The following is a 23279-nucleotide window of genomic DNA, read 5'->3' on the forward strand; positions in this document are numbered from 1 at the left end:
TTTTGGATCTTCCAGGTCCCTTCGCAATAACCCTGAGTCGTCCCTATTGACACGCCGAGAGACTGTGATTGAATTGTCTGTCTGTTTGATTCATGATGTAGACCTGACGGAGAAGACATGTCTAATTAGTATGTTCGCACATCGCGGGCTGTGGCTGTGTGCATGATGTAGAGTCTCTCTCTCTCTGACGGAGAAGACATGTCTAATTAGTATGTTCTCATCGAGCGGGGCCGTCACAGGCCTGAAAAACACCCCGATGGGGGTAATATAGTGATGTAGGTGAACTGAGAACAGTGACAGTACAGTAACAGTCCCAACCACCATCCCCCATAACTATTCATAAAGCGTCTCATAGTAAGAAGTGCTGATCTAGGATCAGGCCGCCCCCGTCCATTTCATCGTATTCAATATTAGGTCAAATGCTAAACTGATCCTAGATCAGCACCCTCACTCTGAGACGTTTTAGGAATACAGCTTGGCCCTGGGGTCGTTAATCAAGATGGCCGCCTTAATGTCCTCCGATCTGAGATCAGCGTTTTGTATCTTGTCGACGTTTGCCCTTCCCATGCTGTAAGATGGAGGGGGGTTGTCATGGGTTCAGCGTGTGGCCACTTGAGTGATGCCTGAGGAAATGAGAGGTGATTTTCCCCAAAGCTTCTCTGTCGAGTGCCGAGTCATTACGGACCATGTCAGAGCCAATTAGTTACACTGGGTTTAGAGCTCAACAAAGAAGAGGGTAAGAGGAGATGGAGAGAAAGAAAGAGAGAGAAAGAAAGAATGAAACCAAGAGAAAAGAAGTTTGAAGAAAAATAAGTTAGAACTGCACAAGCGAATTTGCCCAGTAGTCAACGCTTATCTACTAGCATACACTACGATAAGAGTTAGCATATTTTGGAACGAAGAGAGTCCACTGAAGTAAAATCAATTGCTTTGAAAGAGAGATTAGACTGGGCAAGGAAGGAGTACCCAGGGATATTTTTTTGTCTCATATTTGACTTTGCTAACTGTAGCTTATATTTTTCAATTTTCCGCCTGGCTAATCGAGGAACAGCCAACTGCCAAGCCCCATCTCATGTCTGACCCGGAATCCAGTCATTTGTCAGTCATTTCCCTAAAATGGGATTTCATGCTCCTCTCCATGGTTATCTTGGATTTGCTTCTTATGTGCCTCTTTGGCATTTTAATGGAGTTGCATGTTTTCTTTCAATGGGGGAAAATCAATTCCCGTGACTTAATTTGCATGTTATGCCACGGTGGACACTTTTATTTTGACTCGAGCGTATCTGCCAAGAGGTGCTCTTCAATGTGCTGTTGAAGACCATGTTTTGTGTTTTGAAATAAATTGAAATTAAGTCATGTTATGAAACTAGATAGCGAGGTTAGACCTAATCTGTAGACACACACAGACAGACACCCTGCCTTTGAACAAGAGCCTTTTGTAATAGTCTTTGATTAAAGGGAACAATAGTCTAGATGTGAGACTTGACTATTCAATGACATATAAATGAATCACAGGGAGGAGAGGAAAAATGAAAAACCTGGAGGTGGAACCAGGAGGGCAAAAAAAGAGCCATTCATCTCGGGCACCTAGAGGAGGGGAAGAGAGAGGGGAGAGGGAGGGGGAGAGGAGAGGAGAGAGCAGGGATGGAGGGAGGGAGCGGAGAGGGAGGAAAGAGCAGGGATGGAGGGAGGGAGGGGAGAGCGGAGAGGGAGGGGAGGCCGAAGAGGGAGAGCGGAGAGGGAGAAGGGAGAGGTGGAGACGGGAGAGATGGTGGAGAGAGCGAGTGGGTTGGGAAGGAAGAGGGGATAGAAGAGGAGTGTGCGAAAGAGAGGGAGGTGAGAGATGGGGAGAGGGAGAGAGAGCGGGATGGGAGCAACAGACGGAGCCAGCGGTATCTTCTTAGTATGGGGCCTTGAAAGGAAGTTAAATTAACAGCTGCACTTCGGGCCCCATCAGTATCCTATAAAGCTATTTACATACAGGGCAGGTGCATTTAGCTTTCATTAATGCCTTCCACCCAAATGGCTGTTTGAAAAGTCACCGATTTTCTTCTTTTCCTTCTTTTTAATTGAACCCTGTAGACGTTGCAGACTAATCTTTCTTTAACAAGCCCCTCCTTTGAATCACTCAGCTTTTTGTACAGTGATAAGAGACGCTTACTTTGGCTGGAGCCCAGGTTTATTTAATGTGCATCATCAGGATCTGTAAGGGGGAACACTGCTGGGCTGAGGTTGAAGCACTTCTTGTTTTTATACAGTACTCTCTATCTCGTTCTCTCTCTCTCCAATTGTGTGTGTGTGCTTGTGTGTACACGCACTGGGCCCCAGCATGAGGGCTGCCCCAGCTTAGGAGGTCAGGTGTACTGCAACCTGGCAAGATAAAGCAAAGCAGTGTGATACAAATAACAACACAGAGTTACACATGGAATAAACAAACATACAGTCAATAACACAACAGAAAAATCTATACAGTGTGTGCAAATGTAGTAAGATTAGGGAGGTAAGGCAATAAATAGGCCATAGCGGTGAAATAATGACAATTTAGCATTAACACTGGAGTGATAGATGTGCAGATGGTGATGTGTAAGTAGAGATACTGGAGTGCAAAGGAGCAAAATAAGTTGCGTATTTGTAACGGTCGTCGGTGGAAGAAGGTGAGGACCAATGCACAGCGTGGGTAGTGTCCATATTTTTAATAAAGAAATTGAACACTGAACAAAAACAACAAAGTGAACGAACGAAACCGAAACAGTTCTGTCTGCTGCAGAATACAAACACTCAACAGAAAATAATCACCCACAAATCAAGGGTGAAAATAGGCTGCCTAATTATGGTTCTCAATCAGGGACAACGATTGACAGCTGCCTCTGATTGAGAACCATACCAGGCCAAACACAGAAATACCAACTCATAGAAAAACAAACATAGACAACCCACCCAACTCACGCCCTGACCATACTAAAACAAAGACATAACAAAAGAACTAAGGTCAGAACGTGACAGTATTAGAACCAGTAGTGAACTGATTAACACTATCTTGTGCAAACACAGGCTGTTCTGGCATCAGGCTGTCTGTCTGTGTGATGGAGAAGGGCAGTAGCCCTGGTCAGATGTAAGAAACTGTGCATTTCATTTCATATTTCTATGCTCCTGTCCTCCTATATGATAGTGTGGGTTTTGACAGTAGCCCTCGTCAGATCTATAGCAAGGACTGGTCTGAAATCAGTGCCTAGTCCCGTGAGAGAGTGGCTGTTGGTCCTTATTTGATTTGAGAAACGGTTCTAAGATCAGTTGCTATCCAGCACTGTCTTACGACAGACTGGGCTTTGGGGAACCAGACCTGAGGAACCAATGGACACAATCTTGTTCAAACACAGGCTGTTCTGGCATCAGTCTGGTGCAGGCTGTATGTCCGTTTGATGGAGGAGGACTTTGACAGCCTTGTCTCTATGACGGAGTGGGTTTTGGCAATGGCATTGGTCTGGTCAGGTCAGGTCCATGCTAGTCTAGGATCAGTTGCTATAAAGTCCTCTCACTTTTGACAGAGTGGGCTTTAGCAGTGACCAGACTGGTCTAGAATCAGTTGCCTTACAGTACCAGTCCTGTCTGTGTCTCAATGACAGAGTGTGTTTTTTGGCCCGGGTCCTGCCGTCCTCTGATGCAGTGTTCTGCTCCTGCTGGCTGTCAACAGCAGGCCTGGAAGCTCTTCATTAATTTCCTTCCCCACTATTAATTAGCCATGAGCCGGAGACACGGGCTTAATTAGAGAAGAGAGGCTGCTGCTGCTTCTTCTCCTCCTTTTTCTCTTCCCCTCTCTCCCTCTCATTACTGTCATAACCAATTCCCATTGATCGTTTAGGAACATCAAGGGAGGACGTTTTGCTAGACTGCTTACTATTTGCTAGTTTTGATAATTCCTTCTAATAGGTAGGTCTAGAGTGGGTGGGTGGTTGCTCCAAGGCGGAGAGCGATGTGTGGGATAGCTAGCCCACTAGGGAGGCTGTGTCTGGGGGAGAGTTGGGTCGATAAAGACCCCCCCCCTCACCCCCTCCTGGGAGGTTCTGGTTCTCTCAGATGTAACCTACTGGAGATATAAGATCATCTGCAGAGTAATAACGTGTATACAAACATGTATTTTACATTAAACTAGCTAGCTTGTGGCTCAGCAAATTGCCAGTAGACGCTAAGAAACACAGCCAAAATCCTTTGCTTCTTGATTAAACACCTAACAACAACATTCCTCCACCATTGTAAACAAGGATATTCCAAGTCGGGTGTCCATTTTTAAGCTTTTCCCTTAACAAGCAGAGTTTCTGTTCTCTTCACTGTGCTTGTCGGCGGCAAGCTAGCTAGCTTATTGGACTGACAGGACATCCTGATGAGGAAATTATGGTTTCCCTCAAATAACCAGCTCCGATATAGGTCAATGCTCTCCTGTGGCATCAGGCGGTAGGGGCCATGTGTAAACACTGATTATCCACTGCACAGGATACCTAATGGCTGGATTTGTTGTTGTTATGCAGCTGGAATTAGCTCATGAGTCTCTGTCTGCCTCACTCACTCAGACAATGGCGTTTTTCCGGTGGTATTCTGTTTTATTGATCTTCTTCCATTTGTACCCTCTGGCATAATGTGGTAACAAGAACTCCAACTCAAAGAGAATGCCCATTTTACCGAAATGACTTACGTAAATTAGCATTCAAACAAATGTTGCCTTTTTCCCTCGTATTCCCTAGCAACTTCCCTAGTATTGACTATAGGCTAGGCTACTCTGTAGAGATGGGATAAGATGGTACTGGATCTTATGAGGCCGAAGTCTGATTGTCTACGGGTTGCAGCGGGTGGCCTATCTCCAGAGAACTCATTAGCCGTAATGACAAGGCCAGGGTTTGTTAGCACTAACCAATCAGATGCTACATTGGCAGCAGCTAGCTAGCCCCCAGTACACCTGAAGTAATAAAGGTCCCCAGGTTTTGGCACTGTACTGATGAAGCAGGTAGAGGATGTGTCATAAAAGATTGCTTTGGGGACTCTTCTTTTCTACTCGCTCTCTCGTTCTCAAGACATTCACTCTTTCAGTCTTCAGTCAGTTATGCCTTGGGATCTGGCTCCAGGGTCTGGCCTACATACAGGCTGTTCAGAGCTGAATCTAAACGAGCTGGGAGGGTTGACTGCCTCAAATCGCTGCTTCGTTAACGCACGCTCTTGGTCTGATGGCAGGAAATCACTGTGGAGAACTCAATGAAAGTCATTGAAACTTTACTTGAGGTGAACGTTTGATTGGGACTGATGTGCCCTGAATCTATGAACTGACAAAACACATTTCATCTGAGGGTGAAGCGCTTCCCTAAAAATTAAAAAAAGTATTAATTATTCATAATTTTCATCTGGCTGCCGATATTAATTAGGTGGTTTTAGATTGAAGCGTTGGAAAGCATTGATCTATGATACAGTTTCAGGCAACTAGAGCAATATTTTACTTACTATATCCAGACTATACCACACACTGTATCGTGGCGGTAATGATCCAACTAGAAAACGTTTACCAGTGGACTGTTTTTGATTACCCTGTTATCTAGACAACAAACCGATCCATAATCATCACTGTTCTAAATGGACAAAATAATTGTATGGGGAATGTGTACGTTCTGCTTACTAATGACATATCATGGGTTGGCTATCGATTGGAGGCAGAATGAGCTGAAATGAATCTGTTCTTGCAGGTGGTTTGCAATATGCCTGGACATTGGTTACTCTGTGGGCGAGTCATTGATTTAATCTAAATAACTCCCAGGCCCAGGTTCTGTCTACAGTATCATTGATCCATCTCCTTCGTTTCTCACTTCTCGCTCTCTCCGGTCGAGTTAGAAGAGTCAAATATGGTGAACTTCTGAGTATGTAAAACAGTATGTAAAATAGTTGAATATGTTTAGCACTGCTGAAACTAGCTGGATTCATACAGTCAAAGTTAATCGCATGCAATAAATGGTAAAACCTGAGTTTTTACAATGTTTCTTATTTTATCAGTTTTTTTCTACACTGCTGTTTTACAATCCTCTAAAATCTTGACCCTTTTCTTCTCTCTCTCTCTCTCTCTCTCTCTCTCTCTCTCTCTCTCTCTCTCTCTCTCTCTCTGTACAAATGGTTAAAGGACACAATATAAAATAAATAAGCATAAATATGGGTTGTATTTACAACCTATAACAACAATTTCTCTCTCTCTCCATCACCTCTTCAGTTTCAGCACAGCATACCAGTGCATCTACTACTCCCCGGAGCACACAGCCAAAGCCCAGGAGGTGTTGCACAGTGTGGGCCATCTCCAACCTCTCATCTCGGGCCTGGCAGACCAGCTGCTTCAGGCCGCCCAGCAGCACTCCATGGCTGGGCTGAGGGAGGCACTCAAGACCCTGGCTGGAAAGGTGAGTAGGCCTCTACCACCACAACTATCAGAACCACCACCACCTACCAGCTCTTTCCTTATTCCTTTCCCCACCATTTAGCTCCAAGCCTGGGGTGGGAGTGCTGCTTTGTGTCCCTGGCTGGATCTCTAGCCACACAGGTCTCCAACTACCACCACAATCCACAATCTACCCCCTCCGTCCATGTTCCTTTCCCCCACGATGGAGCTCAAAGGCACAGGTAGAAGTGCTATGCTTAGCTTGTCTGGATCTGTAGCCCCCCCCACCCGGGTGCAGGAATGGTGCTGGGCTGAATGCCACCATCTGGATGTGTGTAGCACCACAGGGGAGCTCATTTTAGAGCTCTTCCCTCCTGCTGTGCTAGTGTGTAATCAGGCAAAGTGAAGCCTGGGAGGTGAAGCCTGGGAGGTGAAGCCTGGGAGGTGAAGCCTGGGAGCCGAAGCCTGGGAGCCGAAGCCTGGGAGCCGAAGCCTGGGAGCCGTAGCCTGGGAGGCGAGCTACCAGGGGGATTACAACTGGAGCTATTTGTAGAAAATCTCCTTTACAGTGACTCTGAGTGTGAACATGCTTTGCCTCAGAGATGATTGGTTATACTGTATTTTGTTTAATATATTTGGCTGCAGCAAGTGTATTTTAGTGACCTGACTTTGCCCTTCAAGCGTACTACTACAAAACATCTGCCGTGAAGACATCTAGCTCTAGGGTTAAACACACCCCAAACACACACACACCTCTCATCATACCCACTGTCCATAACTCATCATTAAAACGACAAAGCCAACTCAAGTGAATTGCGAGTCCACGAGCGCAGAGTTTTATGAACAAGACACTTGGTGTTTTATCCGTGTAATTATGAATTACATCTGGTGCTGTCAGATTTGCAATCTGCTGCAGTGAGTGAGTGAGAGATTGTTTTTGCCACAGTGGAGTAGAGCCCAATCAGACAGCTTCATTGGTACATTCTCTATGTCACCGCTTCCCCTCGTCCTTGATTAGACACGCAGGCGGCCTGGTCAGCACCGGCCTTGCTCCTCTGATTGGAACTTCAAACTTTGTGTGTCTCTGTCTCGGTTATTGGTGTGTGTGTGTGGGTGGTGGGCGGAATGAGGGAGGCTTGTGGTAGGGTGTGTACAGGGGAAAAATATAGTTGGATGTGGAGATTGATTGATGGTTGTCCGTTGGACAGTTGTTCATGTCATATGCATGAGTAGTCTGTCATAGAATATGTGTTTGCACATTTGCTTATAGTGCTGAGTTCACCCTAAGTAGCTCCTCTTTCACCTTTATTTAACCAGGTACGCCAGTTGAGATCAAGTTCTCATTTACAACTGCGACCTGGCCAAGATGAAGCAAAGCAGTGTGACACAAACAACAACACATTGATAATCCATAGTCCGCCTAGCAACACCACACATTCAGCACACAATTTTCACCATATAATGTATGATCCTGGATCAATTAGGTGGTCTACCCATGGCGTTTCCACGGAAACTCTCAAAACACACACTCACTCACACACACAGCCATGCTGGCTCCCTGGGTTGGTGTGTGTCCACTGTCTAGCCAGATGGCTGTGGAGTTTCGGTCCATAGTGAGGTAGAGAGAGAGAGCGAGAGAGACAGACAGAGCCCTAATGAAAGCACAGAGAGGTTTGATCCACAGTCACGTTACTCACCAAGGACAGCTCCCACTGCCAGCGTCTCACACAGAGACTTCTCCTCCAGAGAGTCTGAGAGTGAGATGAGGAGTGGGGGGAGAAGTTAGCCTGGGATCCAAACTGATTATTTCACAATTTTCAGCTTGGATTCAAGGCTATGGAGGAGGGTTGTCACTGGGCCGGGTGGATGCTGTAACTCCCCTCAGGGAAAGGGATAGGGGGGAGTTTAATACAGAAAACCCACACTATGAAACAAAAAAAAGATCTACAACGATCTACGGGTTCTCAGATGCTGTGTTATTACTGCTACTGCTGCTATTGGTGATGATGATGATGATGATCAGTGAAAGAACGATGCATCAATTCATCTCCTGCCTTCTGGGAACTGATGCTTATGTCCAAAAGCGCAGAATACCTATTACTATTATCTTCTATGCATTGCTACAGTATAAAAGGATTGCCTTATTTGGGCAGAAAAACGTCCTGTGTTAAATTACATTGGATACGGCGTGCCTACCAGGCGTACCTACCAGGTGTGCCTACCAGGCGTACCTACCAGGCATGGCTATGAGGTCATACACCTCTCCCAGTATATATCTAGCACTTTCCATTCAACATCTTTCTCCTCTCTGTACATGGTTCTCCTTTTAATAAAGTAGGAAGTACCATACATGCACTACCGGTCAAAGGTTTTAGAACACCTACTCATTCCAGAGTTTTTCATTATTTTTTACTATTTTCTACATTCTAGAATAATAGTGAAGACATCACAACTATGAAATAACCCATATGGAATCATGTAGTAACCAAAAAAGTGTTAAAAAAATCTAAATATATTTTATATTTCATAATCTTCAAATAGCCACCCTTTGCCTTGATAGCACACTTTTGGCATTCTCTCAACCAGCTTTATGAGGTAGTCACCTGGAATGCATTTCAATTAACAGGTGTGCCTTATTAAAAGTTAATTTGTGGAATTTCTTTCCTTCTTAATGCATTTGAGCCAATCAGTTGTGTTGTGACAAGGTAGGGGTGGTGTATAGAAGATAGCCCTATTTGGGAAAAGACCAAGTCCATATTATGGCAAGAACAGCTCAAATAAGCACAGAGAAACGACAGTCCATCATTAATTTAAGACAAGAAGGTCAGTCAATGTGGACAATGTCAAGAACTTTGAAAGTTTCTTCAAGTGCAGTCGCAAAAACCATCAAGCACTATGATGAAACTGGCTCTCATGAGGACCGCCACAGGAATGGAAGACCCAGAGTTACCTCTGCTGTTGAGGGTAAGTTAATTTAGAGTTACCAGCCTCAGAAATTTCAGCCCAAATAAATGCTTCACAGAGTTCAAGTAACAGACACATCTAAAAATCAACTGTTCAGAGGAGACTGTGTGAATCAGGCCTTCATCGTCGATTTGCTACATAGAACCCACTTCTAAAGGACACCATGAGAAGAAGAGTCTTGCCTGGGCCACAAAACGTGAGCAATGGACATTAGACCATTGGAAATTTGTTGTTTGGTCTGGAGTCCAAATTGGAGATTTTTGGTTCCAACCGCTGTGTCTTTGTGAGACGCAGAGTAGGTGAACAGATGATCTCCGCATGTGTATTTCCCACCGTAAGACATGGAGGAGGTGGTGTGGGGGTGTGGGGGTGCTTTGATGGTGACACTGTCTGTGATTTATTTAGAATTCAAGGCACACTTAACCAGCATGGCTACCACAGCATTCTGCAGCGATACGCCATCCCATCTGGTTTGCGTTTAGTGGGACTATCATTTGTTTTTCAACAGGACAATAACCCAACACACTTCCAGGCTGTGTAAGGGTTATTGTGAATTCAATTGGTGTGGGTTTCAGCATGAAATATTCTTGATATATTTTTTATTTTTATGTCTCTGTTGTAAATGTTTCGGTGCCAAACTGGTGGCAATTGTGAAAAAGTCAATAGTAGGAAGAGTTGCCGAGTTAATTAAAATGAATGCCATTTAAAAAAAATTAGTTTGACTATTTTCTCTTGATCCATATCCACTAGAAACTCATGGACAATATGGACACAGATATAAACAAATTATACTTTATATGAGTATTTTTTATTATTCAAGTATAACTTACCAGCGTTACCGTAGACGACCTGTTAATTACCAGCGTTACCGTAGACTACCTGTTAATTACCAGCGTTACCGTAGACTACCTGTTAATTACCAGCGTTACCGTAGACTACCTGTTAATTACCGGCGTTACCGTAGACTACCTGTTAATTACCAGCGTTACCGTAGTCTACCTGTTAATTACCAGCGTTACCGTAGACTACCTGTTAATTACCAGCGTTACCGTAGACTACCTGTTAATTACCAGCGTTACCGTAGACTACCTGTTAATTACCAGCGTTACCGTAGACGACCTGTTAATTACCAGTGTTACCGTAGACGACCTGTTAATTACCAGCGTTACCGTAGACGACCTGTTAATTACCAGAGTTACCGTAGACGACCTGTTAATTACCAGCGTTACCGTAGACGACCTGTTAATTACCAGCGTTACTGTAGACGACCTGTTTTTGGGCTGACATCCCGTTTAACGGGATAATATTACGACAGCTAGTGAAAGTGCAGGGTGCCTAATTCAAAACATCAAAAATCTTATAATTAAAATTCCTCAAACATACATGTATCTCATACCATTTTAAAGGTAATCCTGTTGTTAATCCCACCACAGTGTCCGATTTCAAATATGCTTTACAGCAAAAGCACCACAAACGATTGTTAGGTCACCACCAAGCGACAATAAACACAGCCATTTTTTCCAGAAAAAGAGAGTGGTCACAAAAAGCACAAATAGAGATTAAATCAATCACTAACCTTTGATGATCATCAGATGACAGTCATAGGACTTCATGTTACACAATACATGTATGGTTTGTTTGATAAAGTTCATATTTATCAAAATATGAGTTTACATTGGCGCGTTACATTCACTAGTTCCAAAAACATCCAGTGATTTTGCATAGCCAAATCATTCAACAGAAATACTCATCATAAATGTAGATGATAATACAAGTTATACACATGGAATTATAGATATACCTCTCCTTAACATATAGCTTCAATAAAGTACCAACTGGAGTATTCCTTTGTGTCTTGATGAGCAATGGAACGCAAGTGGATACCATGAGGAATGCGCATGATCAGAAAATGGCTGACTGCCAGTCACCTGATACATTCTGCTCTCATTCAGTCCCACAACACAGTAGAAGTCTCATTCAAATTTCTATAGATGGTTGACATCTAGTGGAAGCCCTAGGAAGTGCAACATCATTAATATCTCAAGGGGATTTCAATGGGAACTGTGGTGAATACATACCAAGCTCAGATTTCTCACTTCCTGCTTTGATTTCTCCTCAGGATTTTGCCTGCCATATGAGTTCTGTAATACTCACAGACATCATTCAAACAGTTTTAGAAACGTTAGTGTTTTCTATCCAATACTAATAATAATATGCATATATTAGCAACTGAGACTGAGGAGCAGGTCGTTTACTTTGGGCAATTTATTCATCCAAGCTACTCAATACTGCCCCCCAGCCATAAGAAGTTAATTACCAGTGTTACCGTAGACGACATGTTAATTACCAGCGTTACCGTAGACGACCTGTTAATTACCAGCATTACCGTAGACGACCTGTTAATTACCAGCGTTACCGTAGACGACCTGTTAATTACCAGCGTTACCGTAGACAACCTGTTAATTACCAGCGTTACCGTAGACGACCTGTTAATTACCAGCGTTACCGTAGACGACCTGTTAATTACCAGCGTTCCCGTAGACGACCTGTTAATTACCAGCGTTCCCAGACCTGTTAATTACCAGCGTTACCATAGATGACCTGTTAATTACCAGCGTTACCGTAGATGACCTGTTAATTACCAGCGTTACCGTAGATTACCTGTTAATTACCAGCGTTACCGTAGATGACCTGTTAATTACCAGCGTTACCGTAGACGACCTGTTAATTACCAGCGTTACCGTAGACGACCTGTTAATTACCAGAGTTACCGTAGGTGACCTGTTAATTACCAGAGTTACCTGTTAATTACCAGAGTTACCTGTTAATTACCAGTGTTACCGTAGATTACCTGTTAATTACCAGCGTTACCGTAGACGACCTGTTAATTACCAGAGTTACCTGTTAATTACCAGTGTTAGTAGATTACCTGTTAATTACCAGTGTTACCGTAGATTACCTGTTAATTACCAGTGTTACCGTAGACAGCATGTTAATTAACAGCATTACCGAGATTACCTGTTAATTACCAGTGTTACCGTAGACAGCATGTTAATTACCAGCATTACCGTAGATTACCTGTTAATTACCGCGCTAGACGACCTGTTAATTACCAGCGTTACCGTAGACGACCTGTTAATTACCAGAGTTTAGACGACCTGTTAATTACCAGAGTTACCTGTTAATTACCAGAGTTACCTGTTAATTACCAGAGTTACCTGTTAATTACCAGCGTTACCGTAGACGACCTGTTAATTACCAGAGTTACCTGTTAATTACCAGTGTTACAGATTACCTGTTAATTACCAGTGTTACCGTAGATTACCTGTTAATTACCAGTGTTACCGTAGACAGCATGTTAATTAACAGCATTACCGTAGATTACCTGTTAATTACCAGCGTTACCGTAGATTACCTGTTAATTACCAGCGTTACCGTAGACGACCTGTTAATTACCAGCGTTACCGTAGACGACCTGTTAATTACCAGAGTTACCGTAGGTGACCTGTTAATTACCAGAGTTACCTGTTAATTACCAGAGTTACCTGTTAATTACCAGTGTTACCGTAGATTACCTGTTAATTACCAGCGTTGTAGACGACCTGTTAATTACCAGATTACCTGTTAATTACCAGTGTTACCGTAGATTACCTGTTAATTACCAGTGTTACCATAGATTACCTGTTAATTACCAGTGTTACCGTAGACAGCATGTTAATTAACAGCATTACCGTAGATTACCTGTTAATTACCAGTGTTACCGTAGACAGCATGTTAATTACCAGCATTACCGTAGATTACCTGTTAATTACCTGCGTTACCGTAGACGACCTGTTAATTACCAGCGTTACCGTAGACGACCTGTTAATTACCAGAGTTACCGTAGACGACCTGTTAATTACCAGAGTTACCTGTTAATTACCAGAGTTACCTGTTAATTACCAGCGTTACCGTAGACGACCTGTTAATTACCAGAGTTACCTGTTAATTACCAGTGTTACCGTAGATTACCTGTTAATTACCAGTGTTACCGTAGATTACCTGTTAATTACCAGTGTTACCGTAGACAGCATGTTAATTACCAGCATTACCGTAGATTACCTGTTAATTACCCGCGTTACCGTAGACGACCTGTTAATTACCAGCGTTACCGTAGACAACCTGTTAATTACCAGAGTTACCGTAGATGACCTGTTAATTACCAGAGTTACCTGTTAATTACCAGTGTTACCGTAGATTACCTGTTAATTACCAGTGTTACCGTAGATTACCTGTTAATTACCAGCATTACCGTAGATTACCTGTTAATTACCAGTGTTACCGTAGACAGCATGTTAATTAACAGCATTACCGTAGATTACCTGTTAATTACCAGCGTTCCCGTAGACGACCTGTTAATTACCAGCGTTCCCGTAGACGACCTGTTAATTACCAGCGTTCCCGTAGACGACCTGTTAATTACCAGCGTTCCCGTAGACGACCTGTTAATTACCAGACCTGTTAATTACCAGCGTTACCGTAGATGACCTGTTAATTACCAGCGTTACCGTAGATGACCTGTTAATTACCAGCGTTACCGTAGATTACCTGTTAATTACCAGCGTTACCGTAGATGACCTGTTAATTACCAGCGTTACCAGACGACCTGTTAATTACCAGCGTTACCGTAGACGACCTGTTAATTACCAGAGTTACCGTAGGTGACCTGTTAATTACCAGAGTTACCTGTTAATTACCAGAGTTACCTGTTAATTACCAGAGTTACCTGTTAATTACCAGAGTTACCTGTTAATTACCAGAGCTACCTGTTAATTACCAGTGTTACCGTAGATTACCTGTTAATTACCAGTGTTACCGTAGATTACCTGTTAATTACCAGTGTTACCGTAGACAGCATGTTAATTAACAGCATTACCGTAGATTACCTGTTAATTACCAGTGTTACCGTAGACAGCATGTTAATTACCAGCATTACCGTAGATTACCTGTTAATTACCCGCGTTACCGTAGACGACCTGTTAATTACCAGCGTTACCGTAGACAACCTGTTAATTACCAGAGTTACCGTAGATGACCTGTTAATTACCAGAGTTACCTGTTAATTACCAGTGTTACCTGTTAATTACCAGAGTTACCTGTTAATTACCAGCGTTACCGTAGACGACCTGTTAATTACCAGAGTTACCTGTTAATTACCAGTGTTACCGTAGATTACCTGTTAATTACCAGTGTTACCGTAGATTACCTGTTAATTACCAGTGTTACCGTAGACAGCATGTTAATTACCAGCATTACCGTAGATTACCTGTTAATTACCAGTGTTACCGTAGATTACCTGTTAATTACCAGCGTTACCGTAGACGACCTGTTAATTACCAGAGTTACCTGTTAATTACCAGAGTTACCTGTTAATTACCAGAGTTACCTGTTAATTACCAGAGTTACCTGTTAATTACCAGAGTTACCTGTTAATTACCAGAGTTACCTGTTAATTACCAGTGTTACCGTAGATTACCTGTTAATTACCAGTGTTACCGTAGATTACCTGTTAATTACCAGAGTTACCTGTTAATTACCAGTGTTACCGTAGATTACCTGTTAATTACCAGCGTTACCGTAGACGACCTGTTAATTACCAGAGTTACCTGTTAATTACCAGAGTTACCTGTTAATTACCAGAGTTACCTGTTAATTACCAGAGTTACCTGTTAATTACCAGAGTTACCTGTTAATTACCAGAGTTACCTGTTAATTACCAGAGCTACCTGTTAATTACCAGTGTTACCGTAGATTACCTGTTAATTACCAGTGTTACCGTAGATTACCTGTTAATTACCAGTGTTACCGTAGACAGCATGTTAATTAACAGCATTACCGTAGATTACCTGTTAATTACCAGCGTTACCGTAGATTACCTGTTAATTACCAGCGTTACCACGACCTGTTAATTACCAGCGTTACCGTAGACGACCTGTTAATTACCAGAGTTACCGTAGGTGACCTGTTAATTACCAGAGTTACCTGTTAATTACCAGAGTTACCTGTTAATTACCAGAGTTACCGTAGATTACCTGTTAATTACCAGAGTTACCTGTTAATTACCAGTGTTACCGTAGATTACCTGTTAATTACCAGTGTTACCGTAGATTACCTGTTAATTACCAGCATTACCGTAGATTACCTGTTAATTACCAGTGTTACCGTAGACAGCATGTTAATTAACAGCATTACCGTAGATTACCTGTTAATTACCAGTGTTACCGTAGACAGCATGTTAATTACCAGCATTACCGTAGATTACCTGTTAATTACCAGCGTTACCGTAGACGACCTGTTAATTACCAGCGTTACCGTAGACGACCTGTTAATTACCAGAGTTACCGAGACGACCTGTTAATTACCAGAGTTACCTGTTAATTACCAGAGTTACCTGTTAATTACCAGAGTTACCTGTTAATTACCAGGTAGGACCTGTTAATTACCAGAGTTACCTGTTAATTACCAGTGTTCGTAGATTACCTGTTAATTACCAGTGTTACCGTAGATTACCTGTTAATTACCAGTGTTACCGTAGACAGCATGTTAATTAACAGCATTACCGTAGATTACCTGTTAATTACCAGTGTTACCGTAGACAGCATGTTAATTACCAGCATTACCGTAGACGACCTGTTAATTACCAGCGTTACCGTAGACGACCTGTTAATTACCAGAGTTACCGTAGATGACCTGTTAATTACCAGAGTTACCGTAGACGACCTGTTAATTACCAGAGTTACCGTAGATGACCTGTTAATTACCAGAGTTACCTGTTAATTACCAGAGTTACCTGTTAATTACCAGTGTTACCGTAGATTACCTGTTAATTACCAGTGTTACCGTAGATTACCTGTTAATTACCAGCATTACCGTAGATTACCTGTTAATTACCAGTGTTACCGTAGACATGTTAATTAACAGCATTACCGTAGATTACCTGTTAATTACCAGCGTTCCCGTAGACGACCTGTTAATTACCAGCGTTCCCCAGACGACCTGTTAATTACCAGCGTTCCCGTAGACGACCTGTTAATTACCAGCGTTCCCGTAGACGACCTGTTAATTACCAGCGTTTAGACCTGTTAATTACCAGCGTTACCGTAGACGACCTGTTAATTACCAGAGTTACCGTAGATTACCTGTTAATTACCAGCGTTACCGTAGACGACCTGTTAATTACCAGTGTTACCGTAGATTACCTGTTAATTACCAGAGTTACCTGTTAATTACCAGAGTTACCTGTTAATTACCAGAGTTACCTGTTAATTACCAGAGTTACCTGTTAATTACCAGAGTTACCTGTTAATTACCAGAGTTACCTGTTAATTACCAGTGTTACCGTAGATTACCTGTTAATTACCAGCATTACCGTAGATTATCTTTTAATTACCAGTGTTACCGAGACGACCTGTTAATTACCAGCGTTACTGTAGATTACCTGTTAATTACCAGCGTTCCCAGACGACCTGTTAATTACCAGCGTTCCCGTAGACGACCTGTTAATTACCAGCGTTCCCAGAGCGACCTGTTAATTACCAGCGTTCCCGTAGACGACCTGTTAATTACCAAGACGACCTGTTAATTACCAGCGTTCCCGTAGACGACCTGTTAATTACCAGCGTTCCCGTGACGACCTGTTAATTACCAGCGTTACCGTAGACGACCTGTTAATTACCAGCGTTACCATCCTCTTCAAATAAGCAGTGAGCGTATAGCCTTGCAGTTTTTTCATCTACTTTAGATCAAAGATTCAGTATCACACATAAAAACCACTCCTCCAACCGTAAGCATTTCACCTCTGACTTCACAGATGTATTGAACGCAATGTTTCTTTCTCTCAGGGGATTTCCGGTCCTTAGTTCTCCACAGTAGGTGAGGGTGAGAACCAGATGTTTCTTTCTTTCAGGGGATTTCCGGTCCTTAGTTCTCCACAGTAGGTGAAGGTGAGAACCAGATGTTTCTTTCTCTCAGGGGATTTCCGGTCCTTAGTTCTCCACAGTAGGTGAGGGTGAGAACCAGATGTTTCTTTCTCTCAGGGGATTTCCGGTCCTTAGTTCTCCACAGTAGGTGAGGGTGAGAACCAGATGTTTCTTTCTCTCAGGGGATTTCCGGTCCTTAGTTCTCCACAGTAGGTGAGGGTGAGAACCAGATGTTTCTTTCTCTCAGGGGATTTCCGGTCCTTAGTTCTCCACAGTAGGTGAGGGTGAGAACCAGATGTTTCTTTCTCTCAGGGGATTTCCGGTCCTTAGTTCTCCACAGTAGGTGAGGGTGAGAACCAGATGTTTCTTTCTCTCAGGGGATTTCCGGTCCTTAGTTCTCCACAGTAGGCGAGGGTGAGAACCAGATGTTTCTTTCTCTCAGGGGATTTCCGGTCCTTAGTTCTCCACAGTAGGTGAGGGTGAGAACCAGAGTGAAGTGAAGTTCTCACCTGAGATTGAGAGGTGAGCAAAGGTAGAATAAGATGACAAAGCGAGCGATTTGAAATGTGTTTTTCTTTCACCAGAGACAGTTTAAACCAAGTCCTAGATTAGAACACACATTCATCTGATATTGTACCATGTGTTTAGTGGACCCCCTGTCTGAGAAACCGACCCGGAGTTTCTCTGTCAGACGCAACACCTTCAAATGCATCACACAGCACAGTATAGACAATCTTCCCCTAAGAATGGTTCACTACTTTCAAATCTACCCGAAATGCAAACAACTGAGAGAGAGAGAATAAACCCGGAGACTATCAACTATCTGAGTCATTGTGAGTTAGTCTATTAGAATATCAACTATCTGAGTCATTGTGAGTTAGTCTAATAGAATATCAACTATCTGAGTTATATTGTGAGTTAGTCTAATAGAATATCAACTATCTGAGTTATATTGTGAGTTAGTCTAATAGAATATCAACTATCTGAGTCATTGTGAGTTAGTCTAATAGAATATCAACTTTCTGAGTTATATTGTGAGTTAGTCTATTAGAATATCAACTGTCTGAGTCATTGTGAGTCTAATCCTAATATAATAACAATGGCTCTGGATGGGCTTTGTCGCAGTCAAATAGCTTGGTCCCTTGACCCCGCAATTAACAAGAGCAAATATGACCAGAGTGTGAAATACCATGTCTCTCACCATGCATTGTTCAGTCAGCCCAGAAAAGACAATGAAAACCAAATGTCTTCCATCGATTGCAAATGAACGTCGTGGAAGATAAGCACATTTCTATTTGAATATGGATTTTGGCATTTTAAGTTCCTTTTGGGTTTTTGTGGGAGGTTTGATCCTATTGAGGTTTTTTGCTTCACTAATTTGTGTGTGGGGTTATGGGGAAGTATGTGGGGTTGGGTTGTTGGGTTGGGTTGTGGGGAAGTGTGTGGGGTTGGGTTGTGGGGTTGTGTTGGGTTGTGGGGAAGTGTGTTGGGTTGTGGGGAAGTGTGTGGGGTTGGGTTGTGGGGAAGTGTGTCGGGTTGTGGGGAAGTGTGTGGGGTTGGGTTGTGGGGTTGGATTGTGGGGAAGTGTGTGGGGTTGGGTTGTGGGGAAGTGTGTGGGTTGTGGGGAAGTTGTGGGGTTGGGTTGTGGGTTGGTTGTGGGGAAGTGTGTGGGGTTGGGTTGTGGGGTTGGATTGTGGGGAAGTGTGTGGGGTTGGGTTGTGGGGAAGTGTGTTGGGTTGTGGGGAAGTGTGTGGGGTTGGGTTGTGGGGTTGGATTGTGGGGAAGTGTGTTGGGTTGTGGGGAAGTGTGTGGGGTTGGGTTGTGGGGAAGTGTGTGGGGTTGTGGGGAAGTGTGTGGGGTTGGGTTGTGGGGTTGGATTGTGGGGAAGTGTGTGGGGTTGGGTTGTGGGGAAGTGTGTTGGGTTGTGGGGAAGTGTGTGGGGTTGAGTTGTGGGGAAGTGTGTGGGGTTGGGTTGTGGGGTTGGATTGTGGGGAAGTGTGTGGGGTTGGGTTGTGGGGAAGTGTGTTGGGTTGGGAATTGTGTGGAGCTGGGTTGTGGGGTTGGATTGTGGGGAAGTGTGTGGGGTTGGGTTGTGGGGTTGGATTGTGGGGAAGTGTGTGGGGTTGGGTTTGGGGTTGGATTGTGGGGAAGTGTGTGGGGTTGGGTTGTGGGGAAGTGTGTGGGGTTGGGTTGTGGGGAAGTGTGTCGGGTTGGGTTGTGGGGCTGGGTTGTGGGGTTGGATTGTGGGGAAGTGTGTGTGGGGTTGGGTTGTGGGGAAGTGTGTGGGGAAGTGTGTGGGGTGGGGTTGTGGGGAAGTGTGTGGGGTGGGGTTGTGGGGAAGTGTGTGGGGTGGGGTTGTGGGGAAGTGTGTGGGGTTGTGGGGAAGTGTGTGGGGTTGTGGGGAAGTGTGTGGGGTGGGGTTGTGGGGAAGTGTGTGGGGTGGGGTTGTGGGGAAGTGTGTGGGGTGGGGTTGTGGGGAAGTGTGTGGGGTGGGGTTGTGGGGTGGGGTTGTGGGGAAGTGTGTGGGGTGGGGTTGTGGGGAAGTGTGTGGGGTGGGGTTGTGGGGAAGTGTGTGGGGTGGGTTGTGGGGAAGTGTGTGGGGGTGGGGAAGTGTGTGTGGAAGTGTGTGGGGAAGTGTGTGGGGTGGGGAAGTGTGTGGGGTTGGGTTGTGGGGAAGTGTGTGGGGTTGGGTTGTGGGGCTGGGTTGTGGGGTTGGATTGTGGGGAAGTGTGTATGGAAGTGTGTGGGGTGGGGTTGTGGGAACTCTGTGTGTGGGGTGGGGTTGTGGGGAAGTGTGTGGGGTGGGGTTGTGGGGAAGTGCTGGGGTGGGGTTGTAGGGAAGGTGTGTGGGTTGGGTTGTGGGGTGGGGTTGGGTTGTTGGGAAGTGTGTGGGGTTGGGTTGTGGGGAAGTGTGTGGGGTTGGGTTGTGGGGTTGGGTTTGGGGAATGTGTGGGGTGGGGTTGTGAAAACACAGGGGTGGGGTTGTGGGGAAGTGTCTAGGTGGGGTTGTGGGGAAGTGTGTGGGGTTGGGTTGTGGGGAAGTGTGTGGGGTTGGGTTGTGGAGAAGTGTGTGGGGTTGGGTTGTGGGGAAGTGTGCATGCGTGCCTTTTTGTGCATGCAGAGTATCCGTGTTGATAAAGTTTTCTCCTAATTGAAGTAAATGTGAACTTGCACCAAATGTTAATCAAGTTATGTATTTCAATCCAGAGTTATACCGCTCTAAAATGATTCATTGACCGTTATAATGTAATCTATATACTGTACATGATAGGCAGTTATTGAATGGAATGGAATCCCACTCTGTTACTGTTTGTTCACACATGTACTATTCAACCACCACCGTAACCCTGTATGACAAGGCCCTACAAGAAGGCTGTCTGCCAAAACCAGGCCTCTATGACTCCCAGCGCTAGCAGGGGTTTTTGTTCTGTTCAGTAAATATACAGACATACAGATTGTTCCTTATCAGATCACTTTGCCAGATATAAAGCTGAAACAGATCCCTGAAAACACAGAGGTCTCAGAGAGGTACACAGATTCCTCTCTACCCTCTCTCACCTCAGAGAGGTGCACAGATTCCTCTCTACCCTCTCTCACCTCAGAGAGGTACACAGATTCCTCTCTACTCTCTCACCTCAGAGAGGTACACAGATTCCTCTCTAACCTCTCTCACCTCAGAGAGGTGCACAGATTCCTCTACCCTCTCACCTCAGAGAGGTGCACAGATTCCTCTACCCTCTCTCACCTCAGAGAGGTACACAGATTCCTCTCTACCCTCTCTCACCTCAGAGAGGTGCACAGATTCCTCTCTACCCTCTCTCACCTCAGAGAGGTGCACAGATTCCTCTCTACCCTCTCTCACCTCAGAGAGGTGCACAGATTCCTCTCTACCCTCTCTCACCCAGAGAGGTACACAGATTCCTCTCTACCCTCTCTCACCTCAGAGAGGTAAACAGATTCCTCTCTACCCTCTCTCACCTCAGAGAGGTACACAGATTCCTCTCCTACCCTCTCTCACCCCAGAGAGGTGCACAGATTCCTCTCTACCCTCTCTCACCTCAGAGAGGTGCACAGATTCCTCTCCTACCCTCTGGGTCATGTTTCAGGGGGTTAGTGGCAGCACGGGGAGAGATGCTCCAGGTGGGTTTCGTTTACTAACGTATGCCGCATTCATTTGTTCAATCTCTCATTGGTTCTCTTGTTCGCCTGTTCAAAGGATCTCTGCTCATGTGTCATATTAGACTGCATGTGGTTTGCTGTGGTAATAGAATTGCTTATTGCGACGCTAACTCAATTATTCCTGAGAGCCCCTATCTGTGGTGCCGGGGTACGAGCCGTCTTGGCTCTGGATGATCATCAGCATTCAGCAGCTTGTGAATTTGAGAACAAAGGAGGTAGCTACCCCTCGGAGGCGAGAGGGCTCACCGAGGAGTAATTGAATTGTTTCTTGTTGTTGATGTTGTTGCCGGTGCCTGGCGCCGGCGCTGGCAAACACGGAGGGGAAGGCTAGCGAGGAGGAAAGCTAATCTTCCATCACTCCTTCATTTTACTAGCCCGCTGAACACACACACACACACACACACACACACACACACACACACACACACACACACACACACACACACACTCAGTTTTTGATGAACTCCTCAGTGATATCCCTCTCCCCTGTTCTCTGGCACTCTCATTCACCCTCTATCTCTTTTTCCTTTTGCCTCCCTTCGTCTCTCTCATTCACTCTGTCTCTGTCTGTATTTCTCCCTACCTCACCACCCTCCCATCCCCCTCATACAATCTCTCCCCCTTCCCTCTGATTTCTTGCAGACGGAGCAGTTTGTGCACGCGCTCAAAGACGAGCTGGTGAAGAGCGCCTTGCTGGCCCTCCACGCTGCACAGCCCGGCTATGTTACAAAGAACCAGAACCAGACCCTGCCCGGCCACCAGGGTCACAGCCACCAGGACCACCCTAGTCCCAGCCAGAGGGGTCAACAAGGCCAGAGTCCACCCCAGAACCCAGGCCACAGTCCTGGGCAGCCATTGGCTACAGACAGCCCTGTGGTGGTGTGTAATAATGTGGATGGTGGCTTCCAGACGGCTCCCATCAGAGAAGACGGGCAGGCTCCTCTGAAGCGCCAGGACTCCATACCGTGTCATAAGGAGTACGACGAGGAGGAATGGGCAAGTCCTGCTGTTTCTATGCCATCCTCTCACTCTGTGTCTGCTCTGCTCTGTCTGTCTGTGGGTCTCAATCTCTGTCCCCCTTCTTCCTCTCTCTCAATTCAATTCAAGGGATTTATTGGCATGGGAAAAGTATGTTAACATTGGCAAAACAATTGAAATAAACTATTTAAAAAATAACAGTAAACATTACAGAAGAATAAAGACATTACACATGTCATATTATATATATATACAGTGTTGTAACAATGTGCAAATAGTTAAAGTACAAAAAGGAAAATAATCAAGCATAAATATGGGTTGTATTTACAATGGTGTTTGTTCTTCACCGGGTGCCCTTTTCTTGTGGCAACAGGTCACACATCTTGCTGCTGTCATGGTACACTGGTATTTTACCCAATAGATATGGAAGTTTATCAAAATTGGATTTGTTTTTGAATTCTTTGTGGGTCTGTTTAATCTGAGGGAAATATGTGTCTCTAATATGGTCATACATTTGGCAGGAGGTTAGGAAGTGCAGCTCAGTTTCCACATCATTTTGTGGGCAGTGAGCACATAGCCTGTCTTCTCTTGAGTGCCAGGTCTGCCTACGGCAGCCTTTCTCAATAGCAAGGCTATGCTCACTGAGTCTGTACATAGCCAAGCTCACTCACTCTCTCTGTCTCTCTTTCTTTCTCTCTCTCTCTGTCTCTCTCTCTCTCTTTCTCTCTCTCTCTGTCTCTTTCTCTCTCTCTCTCTCTCTCTCTCTCTCTCTGTCTCTGTCTCTCTCTGTCTCTCTCTCT

At 44.5% G+C, this 23279-nt stretch overlaps 1 protein-coding gene across 12 annotated transcripts in view; it reads left to right on the plus strand.

Annotated features, from left to right (window-relative positions):
- The window catches only part of LOC112237419 (type II inositol 3,4-bisphosphate 4-phosphatase), a 226279-nt gene that overhangs the window by 174454 nt on the left and 28546 nt on the right, over positions 1–23279 (plus strand). For all 12 annotated transcript variants that reach the window (XR_006080748.1, XM_042311806.1, XM_042311796.1 and 9 more), the window contains 2 exons: positions 6239–6422; positions 22144–22497. Coding sequence is in view for 11 of the 12 variants with exons in the window: in XM_042311806.1 (XP_042167740.1) it covers positions 6239–6422; positions 22144–22497 (538 nt within the window). In the remaining variant the exon portion in view is untranslated. The remainder of the gene's footprint in view (positions 1–6238; positions 6423–22143; positions 22498–23279) is intronic.

This window comes from Oncorhynchus tshawytscha, linkage group LG34 (genome assembly GCF_018296145.1).
Source record: "Oncorhynchus tshawytscha isolate Ot180627B linkage group LG34, Otsh_v2.0, whole genome shotgun sequence".
NCBI classification, from domain to species: Eukaryota; Metazoa; Chordata; class Actinopteri; order Salmoniformes; family Salmonidae; genus Oncorhynchus; species Oncorhynchus tshawytscha.